We start from the raw sequence: 18,803 nt of genomic DNA, 5'->3' as shown, positions 1-18,803 counted from the left end.
GAGGAGGATTGGCAACAGGTATTAGCTCAGGGCCAGTCTTCCTCACAGAAAAAATAGATAAATAAAGACCTGAGAGTACACCAGATTGATGCATTTGGGGAATAAGCTTCTAGATACACCCTACAGCATAGGGCAGTGTCTCAGTTCAAGCTGCTATAACAAGATAGCGTAGACCAGGTGGCTTAAACAATAGAGATTTCTTTCTCACAGGTCTGTAAGCTGGAAGTCCAAGATTAGGGTGTCAGCATGGTTGGGTTCTAGTGAGGTTCCTCTTCCTGGTTTACAGTCAGCCACCTTCTTCCTGTGTCCTCACATGGCAGAGAGAGAATGTGAAAGGAATCATCTCTCACGTGTCTCTTCTTAGAAAGGCATTGGTCCCATCATGAGGGCTCCTCCCAAAAGCCCCACCTCCAGATCCCACGACCTTGGGAATTAGGGCTTTAACATACGAATTTTGGGGAGATGCAGACATTCAGCTGATAGCTGGCAGATAGAGGAATTTGGCTGAAGGTAGGTTTTAAATAATGGGCTGACCTTGGCACAGTTTTTTAAAACATATTACTAGATAACGTCGTATAATGATAACTAAATTCTGTGTAGCCCTTGCAGTTGGACAGAGCACTTGCACAGTTACCTTATTGATCCTCCTGCTAAGAGTGCAGTGAGTGGGGGGATTTATCCGCATTTCCTACCTGAGAAACAGGCCTTTCCCCAAAGGCACAGAGCTGCTAATCGTTAGCCAAGATTCAAACCCAGACTTTAAGACTAGAAAATATTTCATCTGCTTATCTTCTTTTATGTTTATTCATTTATTCATTCAACAAAATTTTATTTCACTTCTGTGTTGTGGCAGGCTCTGACCTAGGTGCTGAATATACAAAAGTGAGTGACACCTTCCTGCCTTCAAGGAGCTTTGTCTAATGGTGGAGCCAGACGTGTGCAGAGGTCCTGTGAGAGTGTAGAGCAACAGGGGAGGGGCCTGGAAGGTGGCATCCTGGTGATAGCTAATTAGTGAAGGTGATAGTTCAATCAAGTCTGAAAGTGAGAATAACAATCCCCCAGGAAGATACAGTGGGAAAGAACATTCCAGGTTGGGACTCTCAACATTTTTTGTGCTAGAGACTCCTTTGCCAGTCTGGAGAAGCTTATGGAGCCTTTCTCAAAGTGGTGTTTTTAAATACATAAATTAGAATACATAAGACTTACAAATGAAACCAATAATAGTATAGTTTTGTTATCAAAAATTACAAAAAGCAAATTTGTGATATAGTAACACATGCTTTGTTATTTAACACATTAAATAGCAGTGATCTATTAACTCCCATAATTTCAAACTATGAAAATAAATGATACTTTGCAGTATCTTCAAGAGAGCTAATATGATATGAAAAATCTGTGATTTCTTCTGGTGAAAAAGTGACGGGTGATTCTAATAGTACTGTGGTTTGCTCCCTACCATCATAATTGAAGGGCATGCTGAGTTTCACAAAGAGATTAGTGAAAATAAAAGTGTAATTTTTTTCCCGTAGGTTCATGGGTCCCCTGAGTTAACCCTGTTCCAGTGGAGGACAAGGCATAGGCAAGGGTGATGACAAGTGAGAGCAGAGCATGGCAAGCTCAGGAGCTGGTGTGGTGTCGCTGAAGTTAAGGGTCTGTGTGGGGCTGGTGAGTGAGGAAGGCCGGAGGTTGGGACCATGTCACTGAAGGGCCTTGTGCGCAAGGCTTAGAAGCCGAGACTTTCTCCTTAGGCCCTGGGAGGCCATTAAAAGCATTTGAACCTGGAAGACTCATATTTGAATTTTAGAAAACTAATTGTGGCAGCATTGTGGAGGATGAATTGGGAAGGGGAGGATGGGGAGATGAGAGCACTTGAGGGCTACTGTAGTAAGTTCATATGCAATAAGAGCCAGAAGGAAAGCAAGGATGGGGAGAGAAAGATTCAAGAGTTACTCAAGAATTAGAGTGAAAAGAATTTGGTGAACCTTTGGGCTAAGCAGGACAATTCAGAGGGAGAGGAAAAAATTAAGAACGACTCCCAAGTTTCTGAATTGGATGACTAAGTAGATAATGAAGCCTTGAGCTACTTTAGGAATGCACGGAAAGGAGCAGATTTAGGGAGGTGGAGCAGAGGAAGATAGTTTAATTTTGGATATTTTGTTTTCTTGTATGAAATAGTAAGAAATATATATATTGGTCTCTGTCCCCTCTTCCTGACACAGAGCTTCTGAAACACTTGTAAATTCCTAAGTGATAAGAGCACAAGGAGTATCTATTGTTGTATTGAGGTGACTCTGGGTGGGCTCCTGCATGCCTCTTGGATGGGAGCTGTCACGAGAAAGACCAAGCTGTAATTAGAAGCTTAGAATTTTCAACCCCGCTCTACCCATTCTCCAGAGATGGGAGAGGAGCTGGAAATAGAGTGAATAGTTGATCATGCCTGCATGAGGAAACCTCCCTAAAAATCCCAGTAGTACAAAGTTCAGGGAGCTTCCAGGCTGGCAAGCCGTAACACTTCCATGAGCCACTGTGCTGGGACCCAAACTCCTCAAGGACAGAAGCTCCTTTGTTCAGGACCTTGCCCTGTGTATCTCTTCATCTGCCTGTTGATTTGTATCTTTTGTAATAAACCAGTAATCTGGTTTCCTGAGTCCTCTGAGCCATCCTAGCAAATTGGTTTTTTTGAGGTGTAATTGACATACAATATTATATTAGTTTCAGATATACAACATAATGTTTCAGTATTTGTATATATTGTGAAATGATCACAAAAGTCTAGTTAACGTCCATCACTATACATAGTTACAGAATTGTTATTCCTTGTGATGAGAACTTTTAAGATCTATTCTCTTAGCAACTTTCAAATATGCAATACAGTATTATTAACTGTAGTCACCATGCTGTACATTACATCACCATGACATATTTATTTTATAACTAGAATTTTGTACCTTTTGACCCCATTAACCCATTTCACCTACCCCCCCACCTGCCACCTCTGGCAATCACCAATCTGTTTTTTGTATTTATGAGCTTGGTTTTCTTTTTCCTTTTTTTATTTTTAGATATAAGTGAGGTCACATGGTGTTTATTTTTCCTGTCTGACTTATTTCACTTAGCATAGCGCCCTGAAGGTCCATTGATGTTGTTGCAAATGGCAAGATTTCATTCTTTTTGTGGCTGAATAATATTATATTCCATATATATATACACCACATTTTCTTTATCCATTCATTTGTCGACGGACACTTAGGTTGTTTCTTTTTCTTAGCTATTGTAAATAATGCTGTAATGAGCAGATATCTTTTTTTTTTTTTAAAGATTGGCTCCTGAGCTAACATCTGTTGCCAGTCTTCTCCTCTTTCCTTCTTCTCCCCGAGCCCCCCATACATAGTTGTATATTCTAGTTGTGAGTGCCTCTCGTTGTGCTGTATGGGACGCTGCCTCAGCATGGCCTGATAAGCGGTGCCATGTCTGCACCCAGGATCTGAACCGGTGAAACCCCGGGCCGCTGAAGCAGAGCCTGCGAACTTAACCATTCGGCCATGGGGCCAGCCCCCCCCCCCAGATATCTTTTTGAATTAGTGTTTTCATTTCTTTTGGATAAATACCCACAAGTTGAATTGCTGGATCATATAGTAGTTCTATTTTTAATTTTTTGAGGACCCTCCATACTTTTTCCCATAGTGGCTGCACCAATTTACGTTCCCACCAACAGTGCACCAGAATTCCCTTTTCTCCACATCCTCACCAGCACTTATTTCTTGTCTTTTTGATGATAACCATTCTAATAGGTGTGAGGTGATATCTCATTGTGGTTTTGATTTGTATTTCCCTGATGATTAATGGTGTTGAGCATCTTTTCATGTGTCTGTTGTCCATTTCGTATGTCTTCTTTGGCAAAATGTGTATTCATATCCTCTGTCCATTTTTTAATCGGATTGTTTGGTTTTTTATTATTGAGTTGTGTATGTATTTTGGATATTAACTCTTTATCAGATATATGATTTGGAAATATTTTCTCCCATTCAGTGGGTTGCCTTTTCATTTTGTTTATGGTTTCCTTTGCTACGCAGAAGCTTTTTAGTTTGATGTAGTCCCACTTATTTATTTTTGCTTTTGTTGCCTTTGATTTTGGTGTCAAATCCAAAAAACGATTGCCAAGACTGATGTCAAGGAGTTACCGCCTGTGTTTTCTCCTAGGAGTTTTAAGGTTTCAAGTCTCTAATCCATTTTGAGTTAATTTTTGTGTATGGTGTAAGATAATGGTCCGGTTTCATTCTTTTGCACGTGGCTGTCCAGTTTTCCCAACACTATTTATTGAAGAGACTATCTTTTCCCCATTGTATATTCTTCTGCCCTAGCAAACTAATCAGACCCAAGGAGGGGCTAATGGGAACCTCTGATTTGTAGGCAGTCAGTCAGAAGCGTGAATGACACCCTGGACTTGCGATTGACATCTGAAGTGTAGGACAGTCTTGTGCGACTGAGCCCTTAATGTGTGGAGTCCAGTGCTTTCTCCAGGTAGATAGTGTCAGAATTGAGTTGAATTGTAGGACACCCAGCTGGTGTCAGAGAATTGCCTGGTGGTGGGGGAAAACTCTCACACAGTGGAATTGGGTGCAGAATCTTACCTTGACAGGAACATCCGGGGTAAATGTTGTCTGGTCATGTAGAAGCTGAAGTCTACAGCTTAGGACAGAAGTGTGGGCTGGAGAGTTAGATTTTATTATCACAGGTGATAGTTCATCTGAGGAGAGCAAAGAGACTGAGGTGATCAGAAAACCAGTTTTAAAAGTTTGGTTCATCCAGGAAATAGTGAAAGATTCAGAGCCTCCGGTTCATGGCGATAAAAAGAGAATATTGAAGTCTGGAAAAGCAGATTGGAAGCAGATTATTAATAATAGCTGGCATTGATTGATCTCTAATAATGTGTCAGGCCCTGTGCTAAGCATTACTGTGAATTATCTCATTTATTCTCCACAACCCGATGATGGAGGAACTGTTATCTCCATTTTACAGAGGAAGCTTCATGAGGTGAAATTACATGCCCAAAGTCTTGCAATCTAATGAGTATTTATAGTCCATGTTTTATCCCCAGAAACCTGGCCCTAGGTCCCACTCTTAACCATTACTCCATACTCCATTCAGTTATGAAGGGTCTTTTTACCAAACTCAGGAGTTTGGATTTTGTCATGCAGGCAACAGGTTTCCTACAACAAGCAATGTTTTGCTTTGTTTTTTAACTTTTTGAATCAGTAATATGTTCACACAACTCAAAATTTAAAAAAAATATTAAAAAGACTACAGTGAAAAGTTTGCCTCCCATCCATCTGTTCCTTCTCCTTCCTCAGTGGTAATCTCTATTAGTAATTTCTTTTATGTCCTTTTTGTTTGAAATATGACTATATGTTTTCATTAACTCTACCATTTTATGCAATATAGGTGACACTCTACATAGTTCTGCATCTTACTCTTTTTACTTAATCTATCCTGGAAATCTTTTTATCATCTCTTATAAATAGCTTCTTCATTCTTTTGTTGCTGCAAAGTGTTCCATTGTATGGATCTACCATAATTCATTTAACCAGTCCCTTATTGGACGTATAAGTTCTGATATTTTGTTTTTACAACCAGTGTTTTCCAGGATTACCATGTACGTATGTTACTTCATAACATGAGCAAATACATCAAGAAGTGGAAGTGCTGGGTCAAAGGTCACGTGCATTTTTACATAGATGTTTAAGCAGTTTACATTCCCAGTAGTGGTGTAGGAGAATGCCTCTTTCCCCTAGACTCACAATGTGTTATCAAACTTTGTTTTCTATTTCACATATACATCTTTTTCTTTGTTAAGAGCCATTTGTATTTTCCTTTATCTGTCTTTCCATATCCTTTGCTCATTTTCAGCTCTGTCATTGGTCTAACCAATTAAAAGGAGCTCATACATAGGGAGGAGATAGCCCTTTGTGATATGAGATGTAAATATTTTTCCCAAATCTTTAATTTCTTTTGATTTTGTTTATGGTATTTTTTTGCCCTATAGAAATTTTTGTTTGACTTTAATGTAATAGATCTGTCTTTCCTGATAGATTTTCTGATTTTGAATTGTAGTTAGCCTTGCTCACACCAAGGTTATGGGAGAATTCTGCCTTATTTGTCTTTTTTTAGTACTTTTATAGTTTTTTCACATTTAAGTTTTTGATATTGTTGGAATTTATCCTGGTATGTGGAATGAAGTGTGGCTACAGTTTTTTTTTTTTTCCAGGTGGCTATCAGTTGTCCCAATAGCATTTATTAAAGAGTTTGTCTTTTTTCCACTGTAATAAATTTCCATTTGTGTGTTCTTCAATTTCTGGACTTTGTGTTCTGCTCCACTGGACGTTATGTCTGTTCATGAACTGGTCTACAATGTTTTAATTATCGAGGTATTATAGTATATTTTGATATCTGGTAAGACTAGTCCCCTCTCTTTGCTCTTATTTTAAGAGTTTTCTGGCAGTTCTTATTTATTTTTCCTTATGACTTTTAAAGTTGTCATATCTAGTTACCCTCTAAAAGATCTGTTGGTATTTATGATGGGATCAAGTTAAATTTATAAGTTTATATTTTTATAATTATTAACATTATAAATGTGGTATATCTTTCAATTAGTTCAAATCTTTTTAAGGAAGAAAAGTTTGTAAGGTAAATGAGAGGGATATAATCAGCTTTGTGGATAGGTGTGTAGTAGATGAGTTTTTAGTTAGTGTGTACTGTGCCAGAGGTTGGAAATACTAAAAAGTGTGAGTGCTGTTTGTCTCTTCCAGGACATGTGTGCATAAGAATGTAAACAGTCATTAATAGTAGTATGTGATTTTTTTTTAGGTGTAGGGAAAGTAGCTCATTTAATGATTATATTTCATAGAGGTGGAGGGCAAAGGAAACATTCCTTTTTAGATTTTTTTAAGTTTTTATTTTGAAATAATTTTAGATTTACATATAAGTTGCAGAACTGGTCCACGGAGTCCCCCAGACTCCTCAATTGTTAACACTTCTGAACCATTTGAGAATAGGTTGGAGACATGAATACTCATTACATCGTTTAGGGCTCCCCTGAGACTTGAGTGAGTATTTCCCAACTCCTTCACAACCACATTCAGCCGTCAAAATCAAGAGATTAACCTTGATCCAATATCACCATCTAATCCATAGACCCTATTCAGATTTTGCCACTTGTCCCTGTAATGTCCTTTGTAAATCCAGGATTTGGTCTAGGATCATATGTTGCATTCAGGTGTCATGTCCTTTTAGCCTTCATCAATCTGGAACAATTCCTCACTCTCCTTGTTTTTCATGACCTTGACATTTTGTAAGAATGCTGACCAGTTACTTCATAGACTCTCTCTTAATTTGGGTTTGTCTAATGTTTCCTCATGATTTAAAAGTTTTGGTGGGAGTACCAGAGAAGTACTATTGTGCTCTTCTCAGTACATCATATCAGGAGGCACGTGATGTAGATTAGTTGCTATGACCCATTACTGGTGATGTTAACTTTTATCACTTGATTAAGATGGTAGGTGTCTGCAAGGTTTCCCTAGTATAAAGTTAATAAGTATTTTATACTTATTAATAAGTAATTACTGAGTACTTTGTAGGGAGATGCTCCAGAACTATGTAAATATTCTGTCTCCCTCAAACTTTTGCCCATCAGTTTTAGCATTCATTGATAATTCTTGCCTGAATCAATTACCATGATAGTTGCCAAATCATTATTTGCTAATTCTGTCATTCTTTCTGGACTTACTGGTTGCCATTATTTTAAAGGGTAGAACTTCCCCCACCCGGCCCCCCATTTATTTATTTGTTTATTAATATCACTATGAACTCTCAGACTCTTAATTTACTCAGTGTTACAGTTTATTACTGTTATTTATTTTGATGCTCAAACTGTCCCAGATTTGGCCAGAGGAACCCCTACAGATTGTCCCTTGTGTCATTTGGAGTGTTCCCATCATTCTCTGAGTACTTCTTACAACTGCCATAGCAATATGACCCAGGCTCATCTTGTACTTTCCCTGCCCCAGCCCTAGGTTCAGCTCTTTCTCCAAGGAGCCTTGGTTCCTTTTAATGTAGTGTTAAAATGATATTTAGAAACTACTATGTGAGTGCTAGGAATGCTCATTACTACCTGGTTGTCATTGTTTCCAGGTTCTCTTGAATGACTGAGGTAGGAAATGTATATATATATTCATACACATGTATATGTATATATGCACTCATGCACACACAAACATCTGTGTCTTTTTCTATATCCATGGGTGTGTTAAAACCATCAATTTAAACCAATAGCTCCAATTCTTATTCAGCACCACAGGGTTTATTCTGGCCTTCTCCCTTTCTGTATGTTAATCTCCCTTCTCCATCTGTGAGACACCTTGTTCCCATTATTCTCAGTTTATTGACTTATTTGCTCAACACCACATCCCTCTCATCCCCATGTGTAACCAAACTCCTGGCCCACAGCTTGGCCCTGTCTCCCTCCTCTGGGTACTCTGGCCAAAATCTCAGCCCTGACAAAGAAGAGGACGTTGCTTTCCTTTACTTAAAATGAGTTCAGAAGGATACTTGTGACAGTAGTTGACGCCTGGGAGAGGGATTGGGTATAGGGGACACAGGGGAAGGGAGACTGACTTTATTGTATGTATCCTTTAGTGTCTTTTGAATTTTTTTATACCATGTGCTTTTATTACCTATGCAGAAAATAAATATTTTAACTGTAAGTTAAGGATCTTTGTTTTCACAGTATCTTACTTAGCTGCTCTCTTCTACGTCGTTTGGGGAGAGTTTGGAATCTTCCTTTTTTCCTTAAGTGTATTTGGCTCCTTTCTTTTAGGAAATAATACTTGTTTCTATGGGAAGTGTTATTACTGCCGAGAAACAGAGCCAGCCTGTGCTGATGGAGACACAATGGAGGGATCTGTCACACTTTGGCTTCCAGATGTGTGGCCTCTGCAGAAACATCGACACCCATGGGGCAGGACTTACCGAGAGGGCAAGTTGGCCAGGTAAATGCTCCTGTGAGCCACTACTTAATTATCTCCTGTGCTTGGTTTGGTACCAACCCTGTATCGAAGCCATAGGTTCTGTCCTATACTAAAAAGGACTGGCGGGGCAAGGGCAAACCTGCTAGGCAGAGACTCTCTCTTCTCTGTGTTTTAGACAATGCCAGGTACAGGGCTGGCACTCAGTAAATAACCCTGGTGATGCTGCTTGCCTCTAGGTGGGAGTATGATGAGAGCTACTGTGATGCTGTGAAGAAAACATCCCCTTATGACTCTGGCCCACGCCTCTTGGATATCATTGACACAGCTGTCTTTGATTACCTGATTGGCAATGCTGACCGCCATCACTATGAGAGTTTCCAAGACGATGAAGGCGCTAGTATGCTCATCCTTCTTGATAATGCCAAAAGGTAGGACCAGCAGGAATATCCTTATAGTTATGGGGTTCTGTGTATACAAGAAAGATGTTTTCTTGGGTATCCTGGAAAACATTCAGAACACAATTGACAGGAGTCATCCTTCCCATTTCTTCTCGGGGTCTTCATTGTTGGCACCATCCTTCCATCTTTTTCAGGATTTTACTCCCTCCACCTGCTGGGATCTGAGGACTTTTAAAAATGGGAAAGTGGGTTTTTTTCCATGGAGTCAAAGACTCTGATTTTCTTCGCAGACAACTGTAAACCAAGGTCTTTGATTTATTGTTACTTACATCATTCTTTTTTGATTATGATGTTTTAGAATCTTGAGAGTACATATTTAATAGAACATGAAATTTAATTACTGTTAAATTATTCTATCCAAAGGTTCACTCAGCTTAAAAAATTAATTTATTTGCTGGGATGTTTTACTATTTCTATGGCAGTCTAGACCCAGACTTTTTGCTATCGTGAGAAGAGCAGTTACTTGGGGATTATATGTAAGGACAAGCTACATTTATCTTGAATAAGACAATTTTATTAATTTTGAAAAAGTGGAATGTCCTTATTTTTTAGGTCTGAGCTATTTGAAGAGCACATGTAATTCTTGTTTACACTCCATATTCTCCATGGTGCCCAGTTCAGTACCACCCTTTTAGTTACACTTCATAAGTGTTTACTAAATAGAATACTTCCTTGGAGCCCAGAATTGTCCAGGCTGTAGGTCACTACTGTTAACATTGGTTGCTGAGAATAAACTGAAACGTGGATCCTCAGCAAAGAATGCATGGGCAGCATTTGCTAATGATGCCACCGTCTTATGCTGAGCACCAGGTTCCTCATGCTCCATGAAAGGTGATATTAACTACAGAAAGTGAGAGGCCAGCAAACACTGCCTTTCCCTCTCCCCCTCCCACAGCAAAGCAGGTAGTGGCCAGTGCTATATACATTCAGGAAAATCTTTATCCTTACTTGTAAAACTAATCTTTTTTTTTCCTTTAAAGATCATGTGTACTGTGGGAATACACATGGAAATAGTTGCCTTTGCCATTTATTATTTGAGGGCCTGCACTGTGCTAAGGGCTACCAGACCCTCCAGCTGTTAAGGTGAGCTTCCAGGAAAAGAGTGGAAGGTTGACAGTTTTTCCAGAATTAGTTCTCCTTTTCTAACTCTGAATTCCTGCTGAGATCATTTTTACATCTGCTTTGAGTCACTGTTTTCTCAGCCTCTGTGAGCAGTTTTTCCAGTTTGAATCTGTTCATATACTGAAATGTAGGGAAGAAGATAATCCAAATCTTTTCTGATTGGTAATTTTGGAGTAGAACAAGTCTAACTTCTTTATATAAGTAATGACCATCTGCTTGTTTGCAAGAACCTAATACGAATAGCCTTTATTTCTCTACCCACCCTTAAAATCTTTTGAAGTTTAGGGGTCTTCAGGGGTCTCGCTTTGGTCTGTGGACTCCACACTGTGTTACCATGGTTATGCTTCAGCACCTTGCAACATCATGGCAGGAGAAAGGATCCTTGTAAATGAGTATATTTGTAGTTTGATGCTGCAGTACGGGCTGTTAGGAATCCTGTGTCTAATTGGTCATGCCCTGTTTATTTTTAATTTAAGTGATTTGAGCTGTGGGAGCATGAAGTTATCTAGGATCACATTTGGGTTTCTTATGGAATTTACTCTTGCTTTGATGCTAAGAAGGGAACTGGAGCTTCCACCTAATTCACTAAGTTTTGATTTAATTTTCAGCTTTGGGAACCCCTCGCTGGATGAGAGAAGCATTCTTGCCCCTCTCTATCAGTGTTGCATGTAAGTTACACACATGAAACACATGTGCCTGCATTGCTTTCCTTTCTAGGATCAGGTAGCAGTATGTCAGTTTTCTTGGCCTTAAAACTTGTTAATCCCTGAGCAGCGCTTTTCCAACCCAGAACCCCTGGAGATCCTGAGATGGAGGATCGGGAAAGGTGGAGGCAGGTAACCCAAAGCTCAGAATTCATTTCAAGTTATGTATGAATAGAAATTTTCAGTCTATTGAATAATGTATATCCGTGTTTGTTTTACTATCAGAATATAGTCCTTTCCTCCCAAAAAATCTAGTACAATCGTTGTCCCTGGTTGCTGTGCTATGTTTACCTTGTGGTTTCAAGTCCTCTCACTCACCCCCATAGACCACCTGTGGTTTGCCTATCTCAATTTGCCATTGTGTAAGCCAAAAGTAACTTTTCCCGTAGGTATTTAGTAATTAATTTCTTTTTAAAGTCTATATTAGAGAACAAAGAAATTAAAAAGTAAATCAAGAAAATGAGAGAAAGACTGGGCTCTCAGGAGCCCCTTTCAGCTCAGCGTTGCTGGTATAATTTTAAAGCAGGAGCAGTGAGGATCAGCTGGGATCCACCTTGCTTGGCTAACACAGAAATGCAAGTCCAGGAGCACAATGATTTTTCTTTTCTTTTATTTCTTTTTTTAATAGCAACAATATTCTGCAGAAAGTGTTTACCCAGGCAGCCCTTAATTGTCTTCATTAATATTGAGAAGCAATGATACATCCAGTTAACAACTGTATCTTTGAAGGAAGATGTTTTTGTGTTAACAGTCAGTGTTATCAGTCTGGTCCAGTCAGGAAATAGAAAAGACGTAGTGGGTTAAACAGGAAAGTCTAGTATAAAGAATTGTTAAACTGATACAAGAGTGACTATAGAAGAAAACTCGGGCTGAGGGAGAGTCCCCAAGGAAGGACAAACTTGGAAGCAAACCCCTTCCCCAAGGCTGGGGTTTGGACGTTAGTGGAGAAGGTGTAGTTTGGGCCACTGGATAGAGAAGTTTGCTGGTTTGCAGGTGCTGGGTAAGCAGGAAGCAGCCCTCCAGATTGCAGGGGGATACAGGCAGTCAGCGGGTGGTGTCGTGGCATCCAGAGGGAGGGATGACTCGGTAGAAACCACTGGGCTGTAGGCAAGGCATGTTTGTGGGCCTACAGAGGGAATCAGGGTGCCAGCCTCAGCAGGCAGCCCTTGAGGCTCTGGTTTCCATGTCAAGAGGGCCTCAGGAAGGTTATCAGCGGCCAGGCTGAGGCTTCAGGATCACCGAGGGCCTGCCCTTCTTGGAATGTGGCCAGGGCAGAGCTCCGTTTGATGACCTCTCCCCGCCAGGCACACACTACTGACCCACTGTGCAGGAGCCAGAAGCATCTGGAGAGCCCTGCCTTCTGCAGTCTCTCTCGAGCGCCCTCTACTGAGAAAGCTTGAGAGAAGAGATGCTTAAGGAATTCTGTCCGTTATAGCAGGGCATATATGAAGAGTGAATTTGGAGCTGAGAGGCAGTCAGGTGACACCTTAGTTACACAGGGGAGCTCTGATGCTCTGGGCATTTGTAGTGTAGTTCAGAATGGCAAAATCACACTGCCTCTGTCCTTGTTTGTCCCTTCCATGTTTTATCCAAAGATTGATCTTCCTTAGTGTTTAAATAGTTGCAGAACAGACTGCCTCCTGCACAGTCTGACTTTTCTGCATACCTAGTTAATTCCCACATTACCCATAGGGAGGTAAGTACTTCTCCTCTGAGGTAAACAAAAGATCCTCTTTAGTTGGTGAAATGATTAAGGAAAATAGAGGTCCTTAAAATAAACTTTTCCTATTTATAATATTATTAATATTAGAAATTTTCTTTTTTAAAGATTGGCTCTGAGCTAACATCTGTTGCCACTCTTCTTTTTTTTCTTCTTCTTCTTCCCAAAGCCCCCCAGCACATAGTTGAATTCTAGTTGTAGGTCCTTCGGGTTGTGCTACGTGGGACACTGCCTCAGCATGGCCTGATGAGCGGTGCCATGTCCATGCCCAGGATCCGAACCGGCAAAACCCTGGGCCGCTGCAGTGGAGCACTCGAACTTAACCGTTCAGCCACAGGGCCGGCCCCAGAAATTTTTTTTTAATTCAGAAACTTAAAAAGAAGGAAATTAAAATTACCCATTAAGATGTAAGGATAACTCCCATTAACACTGTAGTGACTTCATTCTAATCTTGTGTGTGTATTTGTATGTGTGTTTGTGTGTGTGTGTACATAGACACATTTTCTTTCTCCACAAATTTGGAGTAAAACATTTTTTCCCTCCAACTTTTTCCCCCAACCCAATATTATAACATGGGCATTTTCCCATAGCACTATATTTTCTTAACTGTTTTTGATGGCTGCATGGTATTCCCTTGAATGGATGAGCCATAATTTATTTAACTATTTCCCGATTGTTGGACATTTAGGTTGTTTCACATTTCTCCTGCTATAAATAGCACTGCAGTGAACATGTATAAATCTTTGTATCTCTGAATAATTACCCCCCCAAAATATATTAAAATGTGGTAATGTGACTTACTCATAATGTAGAGGTACTTCTAAAACAGAAATGATATCTTTTAATTGAGATATTTTACATGATTATTTCTTTTCTTTTATCTGCCGAGCAGGCTTTAAACTCCATTTGATGGTGAGAGGTTTTATGTAATTTGTCCTAAAACTTTCTTTCAGCATTCGAGTTTCTACCTGGAACAGACTGAACTACCTAAAGAATGGTGTGCTGAAGTCTGCCTTAAAATCTGCCATGGCCCATGACCCCATCTCCCCAGTGCTCTCCGATCCTCACCTGGACGCTGTGGACCAGCGGCTCCTGAGTATTCTAGCCACCGTGAAGCAGTGCACTGACCAGTTTGGGATGGACGCTGTGCTGGTGGAAGACAGGATGCCTCTCTCCCACTTGTAATTCTCAACACAAAATAAGTGAAACTTCTTTTTACAAAGATAGAGAAACAGCACAATCAACTCCAAATGGTATGAGATGAATTGGAAATGGCCAGCAGCAAGTTCTGGTGATAGGGGACAGGGTGGCATTGGATTTCTTTGGTGTTTTCTGTAGTAGAAACTAAAGCAAAGACTACAAGTTTCAGACCACGGAAATGTTCCTGCTGAATCACCTTCTTACTTCTCGGCATTTGCCCCATTCCAGCAGTGGGTATCCTAGTGGGTCAGTCTTAATTCTCATGCCAAAGGACACATAGAGGGATGACACTTGGATAGGTCAACGCTGGGATTGGTTCTGGAGTGTGTATTTTGAGTTTATCCTTATAGTCCTTTCTCCACACTAGTGGATTTTCTGAAAACACTTTGCAGTCTCTTGAGTCCTATTTTACTAGGACTAGTCAAATTGGGAATTTTACTGCCTCCCACGGAGTGGCAGCAAGTAAAACCTGGCATTCTGTTGAGCCAAAATAGCATGCTCTGTTGGAGAGGTTTTGTTTTTAAGATAGAATTAGAGGGAAGGACAAAAGCAGGAAAGATGTTTGGGCTTTTAAGCCTTTAGGTAGTAATGCTTTTGATGATTCTTAGAGGAGGGAAGAAGAGAGACACCCACTTCATAGAACCAGAATCGGGGAGATGACTGAATTAATGAAAAACAGGTTCTCCTGTGTTTAAGTTCTAAAGATGTGTAAAAGCAAACATGACTTGTACCTAAGTAAAATCTGCATTCTCACAGTTGTGTCCAAATTAACCAAAAAATTGTCTCTAGAGAGCACATTATTATGACCCAATTCTCTTATGGAGACATTTTTTTCCTTTTACCCAAAGCAGGCAAATCCTTTCCAAATTAGCAAAGCAAACTGAACTAATACCTTGAGTAAGAGTTAGGTTCCCTGTGAACTCTGCCATCCTGATTTCTTTTCTGAAATGAATTTCCAGCTCTGCCTTTAAGGCATTTGGTCACTGAAACTGCTGTTCCCAAGAAATTGGCAATAGTGTTTGTGCCTTTCTTGTGAGAAAAGCCAGCTCACTCCTGCAGGTGATGGTGGACGTCCTGCTGGTGGCTGGACCTCTCCTGTGACTTGGGCCATGTGGAAGACTGGAAGCAAAGATTTTAAACTTCTGAGCCTTAAAATTAAGGAGGTTACCAGGAAGAGCCTTACGATTTTGATTTATGTCAAACCGTAATTTCCTCATTTAATCTTGTTTGGAGTTCTGAACCCATGATGTCGTATTGTTCTTCATCTGTTAGCATTCTCAAATTTCAGGTTGCTAAAACACAGGCTTAGTTCTGTGTTCTGGCAAAGCGATTTTGACATGTAAGCAGTTGCAGTAAAATATAGGGCTAGAGGACAGGCCTGGTGTGCTCGCTCCCTGTGCACTCAGAGTTGTGTGCTGCTCTCCTGCATCTTGTCTGGGTGCTCTTCCAGTTTTGTACTTATGTCAAGCAGAGACTAATATTTAAACAGTGTGGTTGAACAAATTTAATGCCAGCCATTGGAGACCAGTTTTAGGGAACCACCCTTTCAAAAACAGTTTAGAATTTATGCCCCAATTTCCTCATATTGAAAAATAACTTAGTAACCTGTAAACTACTTTAAAATAGCATAAAATTAGGATACTTTTGTACTTCATGTGTGCATTTTGAGATGTACACAAGAATGGGCTGAGTTATAAAAAATGGTATTGAATTTAAGAAGACAGATAATTAGCACAAAACACTGAAAGAGTGTTAACAAAAGGAGGCGTTGATTCCAGTTTTAAGAACACTTACTGTGTGCATCCAGGGAAACTCACAGTTGAGCTTGAGAATACCTTGGGGAGTGCTCACCCCAAAGCATCAGAGGACTGGCTGGAGGGAGACGGTGGGAAGGGTGCCAGCACTGCTCTCCTTGGTAACTGTTAGTTGAACTGAGTTATGGATTAGTGTTCTTTCAAACCCATGATACGTTTAGTATGTCAGAGTGAAATGAATAAAAACCGTTCTCAAACTGGGAACTTTATTCGTAATGTTGAAGGCAGAATATTCTGCTAAGGAAGACAGCAGGAGGGAAAGCTTTGAAAATCTCTCATCCTTTTTTCAAAAATTGCAGAAAATATATAATTTCATTCTCTTTCCCTACTATTTTAAAATTTATGATCTTAAAACATATTCAGATCTATAGTGGTTAAAGTTAGAATTATGTTAACAGAATGGTGTGACATGACACTTAGAATATAAATTTATGTTCTAAATCAGGAGTCAATTAAGCTGGAAAAGTATGTTTAGGGGAATCTTGGAAAAACACAAACATAAGCTTATAGCCCTAAAATTCACAAACACTAAATTCTGTTTGAAAAAAAGAGGTAGATATCTTTTTTTAGAGCTTTGTAACAATGTCCTCTTTGTGGTTTATTCATTAGAGTCTAGCACTATTATAATCAAACAAGTCATTGGAAAGGTTTTTGGTCAGCTGTAAGTTGGGTGTGCCTCGCTAACATTTAAAGGTAGACATGGATACAGTTTAATATGAAACTAAGAAAATCAGAGCTGACTGCCATTTCCTGCCCACCTTCTTCCACTTCTTATATATGTTTATTCCAGAGTGGGGAAATATGGGTACAGAGGTTTCATCCTAAAATTGTTCTTTAATATGAGTCTATATTGTGGGTTTGGGCCTAAATAATTTTCTGTGCAGAACAAATAATGGACAGTATCTGATTTGCTCAGAGTACTGTTTGATAATATATTAATAAGGCATTTATGCCTGTTTGCACTCAGGATTAATATGTCAAATTAAATTTAAGGAGGAAATGGGCAATTCAGGTACATCCATTGCATATTCTTTTGGGAAAGATGAATCCTATATATGGCAGTTTTTCAATGTCACCTGAAGGCAATGTGTTCTCCCAAAGAGATCCGTCTTTTCTGGTTAAAAAAAAAAAAAAAAGGCTTTTGACCTTCCCTTTTCATCTGTCATATGCCTTCAACCTCCCTTCTCGACGGTCCCTATGTTTTTGTTTGACCAGTAAATGACCACAGCTCAATGATGGCGAAACAGCATCTGTCAGTCAGCTGTCTTGTATGAGTCATCTTGTGAGCTTGAGCTTCAGGAAGCATGAGTAAAGCTATATGTATGTATATAGTCATATATGTATTCTGACAAGAAAGAAAGTATTTATTTTGACACAGGGAAACACTGATTTATGTTGAAGAACCTGAAGCTAGTAAAAGGTTCTCTTCTCAGTCTCTGAGAGTGGACCCTCAATGATGTAAGACATTCAGCAGACTCCTAGCCGCTCTGGTGTGCCCGCGCTGGCTGGGCGCACAAGGGGGGCAGGTGGACCCGACTTTGTGAGACTGTTGTACGGGAGAAGGCCAGATTCTCTCCCTGAGAGTCTTCACTTCTGGGTTGAAAAGGTAGGGGCTGGGTACTATACTGCCACAGGTGTTTAAGGAGCTAAGGTGTTAGAAATACCAAATGTTGGGGGGACCGGGAATAACCTACTGGGAAGCTGATTTATTTGCTTAAAAGGGAGGTGTAGGAACCACTACCCTCTGTCTTGATCTGCCAAGGATTTCCTCTCAGAGCTGTTGCACAAATAGAGGTTGTGCTTGGTAAGACACCAAACGAGACAAGATATGCACCTAAATTTCTAATGTGTTCTCTGGGTTTCAATTCTGAAAAACAAGAAAATGAATAAAGATTTTAATAAGTATTGATGTATCACCTTTTCCTCTTGTTTTTTCTCCCGTTTTCAGGATCCTTCCATCATTTTCTATTCCAGTTTCCTATCTGTTTTGTTAGGGGACGGAGATGCTTGCATCTCCTGCACCGACTTAACCTTCCACAGGGACTGTTCGCAGAGTCTGAGGGATGAGGCCTCACATTCCCTCCCTAGTCTTCAGCAGGCCCGTCCTAGCTTGTGACTGTACCAGAATTTCCATGGGGTAATTCTTAGGTGCTTTTTGTGTGTTTAGTAAGTTAACTCCATAGCTTCTTTAGAGGTAAAGAATTATGAATCCTAAAGAATTTGTTGTCAGCGCAATGCCATAGAGGCATGGAAGAGAAGAGCAGTTGCCCTGATTATAATTCTTAGGACACCCAGATTGTTAGCTTTTGAAATGGAAATCAGCATCGTAAACCTCAGCCAGACAACTGAGCAGAGTTCTTAAGATTTTTTACTTCATTTGCAGCATTTTTGCTTGTCCAGTTTTTGTCATTTGTACTTGAATACCGGCAGGAGGCTGAAGCCTGGTACATGTTCCTCTCTGACTCTCCACGGTCAGTCCTTTTCCAGGTGAGATTTCAGGCTCTGTTTGCTTCTCAAGCATATCAGAAGACGGGTACTAAAGCTTGAGACAGGCAGCTGGGAGTAGGGAAGGCATGGTCTGTTATGAGCTAATTTTACCCAGCATATTTGCCTATAAAAACTGATTTTTAGCAGCCTTCATTTTGTACAATAGAGATAAGAATGGTCATAACCACTGAGTTCGCATGGTGAGTTTTGTAAGGTAAGTTGCTATATAAATCCCTGGAAATAATAGTGTTGATTCACTTTGTAAAGTATCTGGT

At 40.0% G+C, this 18,803-nt stretch overlaps 1 protein-coding gene across 5 annotated transcripts in view; it reads left to right on the top strand.

The window, feature by feature from the left end:
• Positions 1–17,946, top strand: part of FAM20B (FAM20B glycosaminoglycan xylosylkinase) — a 44,871-nt gene extending 26,925 nt beyond the window's left edge. For all 5 annotated transcript variants that reach the window (XM_044757754.2, XM_070497580.1, XM_044757753.2 and 2 more), the window contains 4 exons: positions 8,873–9,044; positions 9,260–9,451; positions 11,212–11,271; positions 13,981–17,946. In XM_044757754.2, coding sequence (XP_044613689.1) covers positions 8,873–9,044; positions 9,260–9,451; positions 11,212–11,271; positions 13,981–14,212 — 656 coding nt within the window. In that variant the 3' untranslated portion in view covers positions 14,213–17,946. The remainder of the gene's footprint in view (positions 1–8,872; positions 9,045–9,259; positions 9,452–11,211; positions 11,272–13,980) is intronic.
• Positions 17,947–18,803: the final 857 nt, after the last annotated feature.

This window comes from Equus asinus, chromosome 25 (assembly GCF_041296235.1).
Source record: "Equus asinus isolate D_3611 breed Donkey chromosome 25, EquAss-T2T_v2, whole genome shotgun sequence".
Taxonomy (NCBI): Eukaryota; Metazoa; Chordata; class Mammalia; order Perissodactyla; family Equidae; genus Equus; species Equus asinus.
The sequence above is the reverse complement of the archived record's forward strand: the minus strand, read 5'-3'. Positions and strand labels throughout refer to the sequence as shown.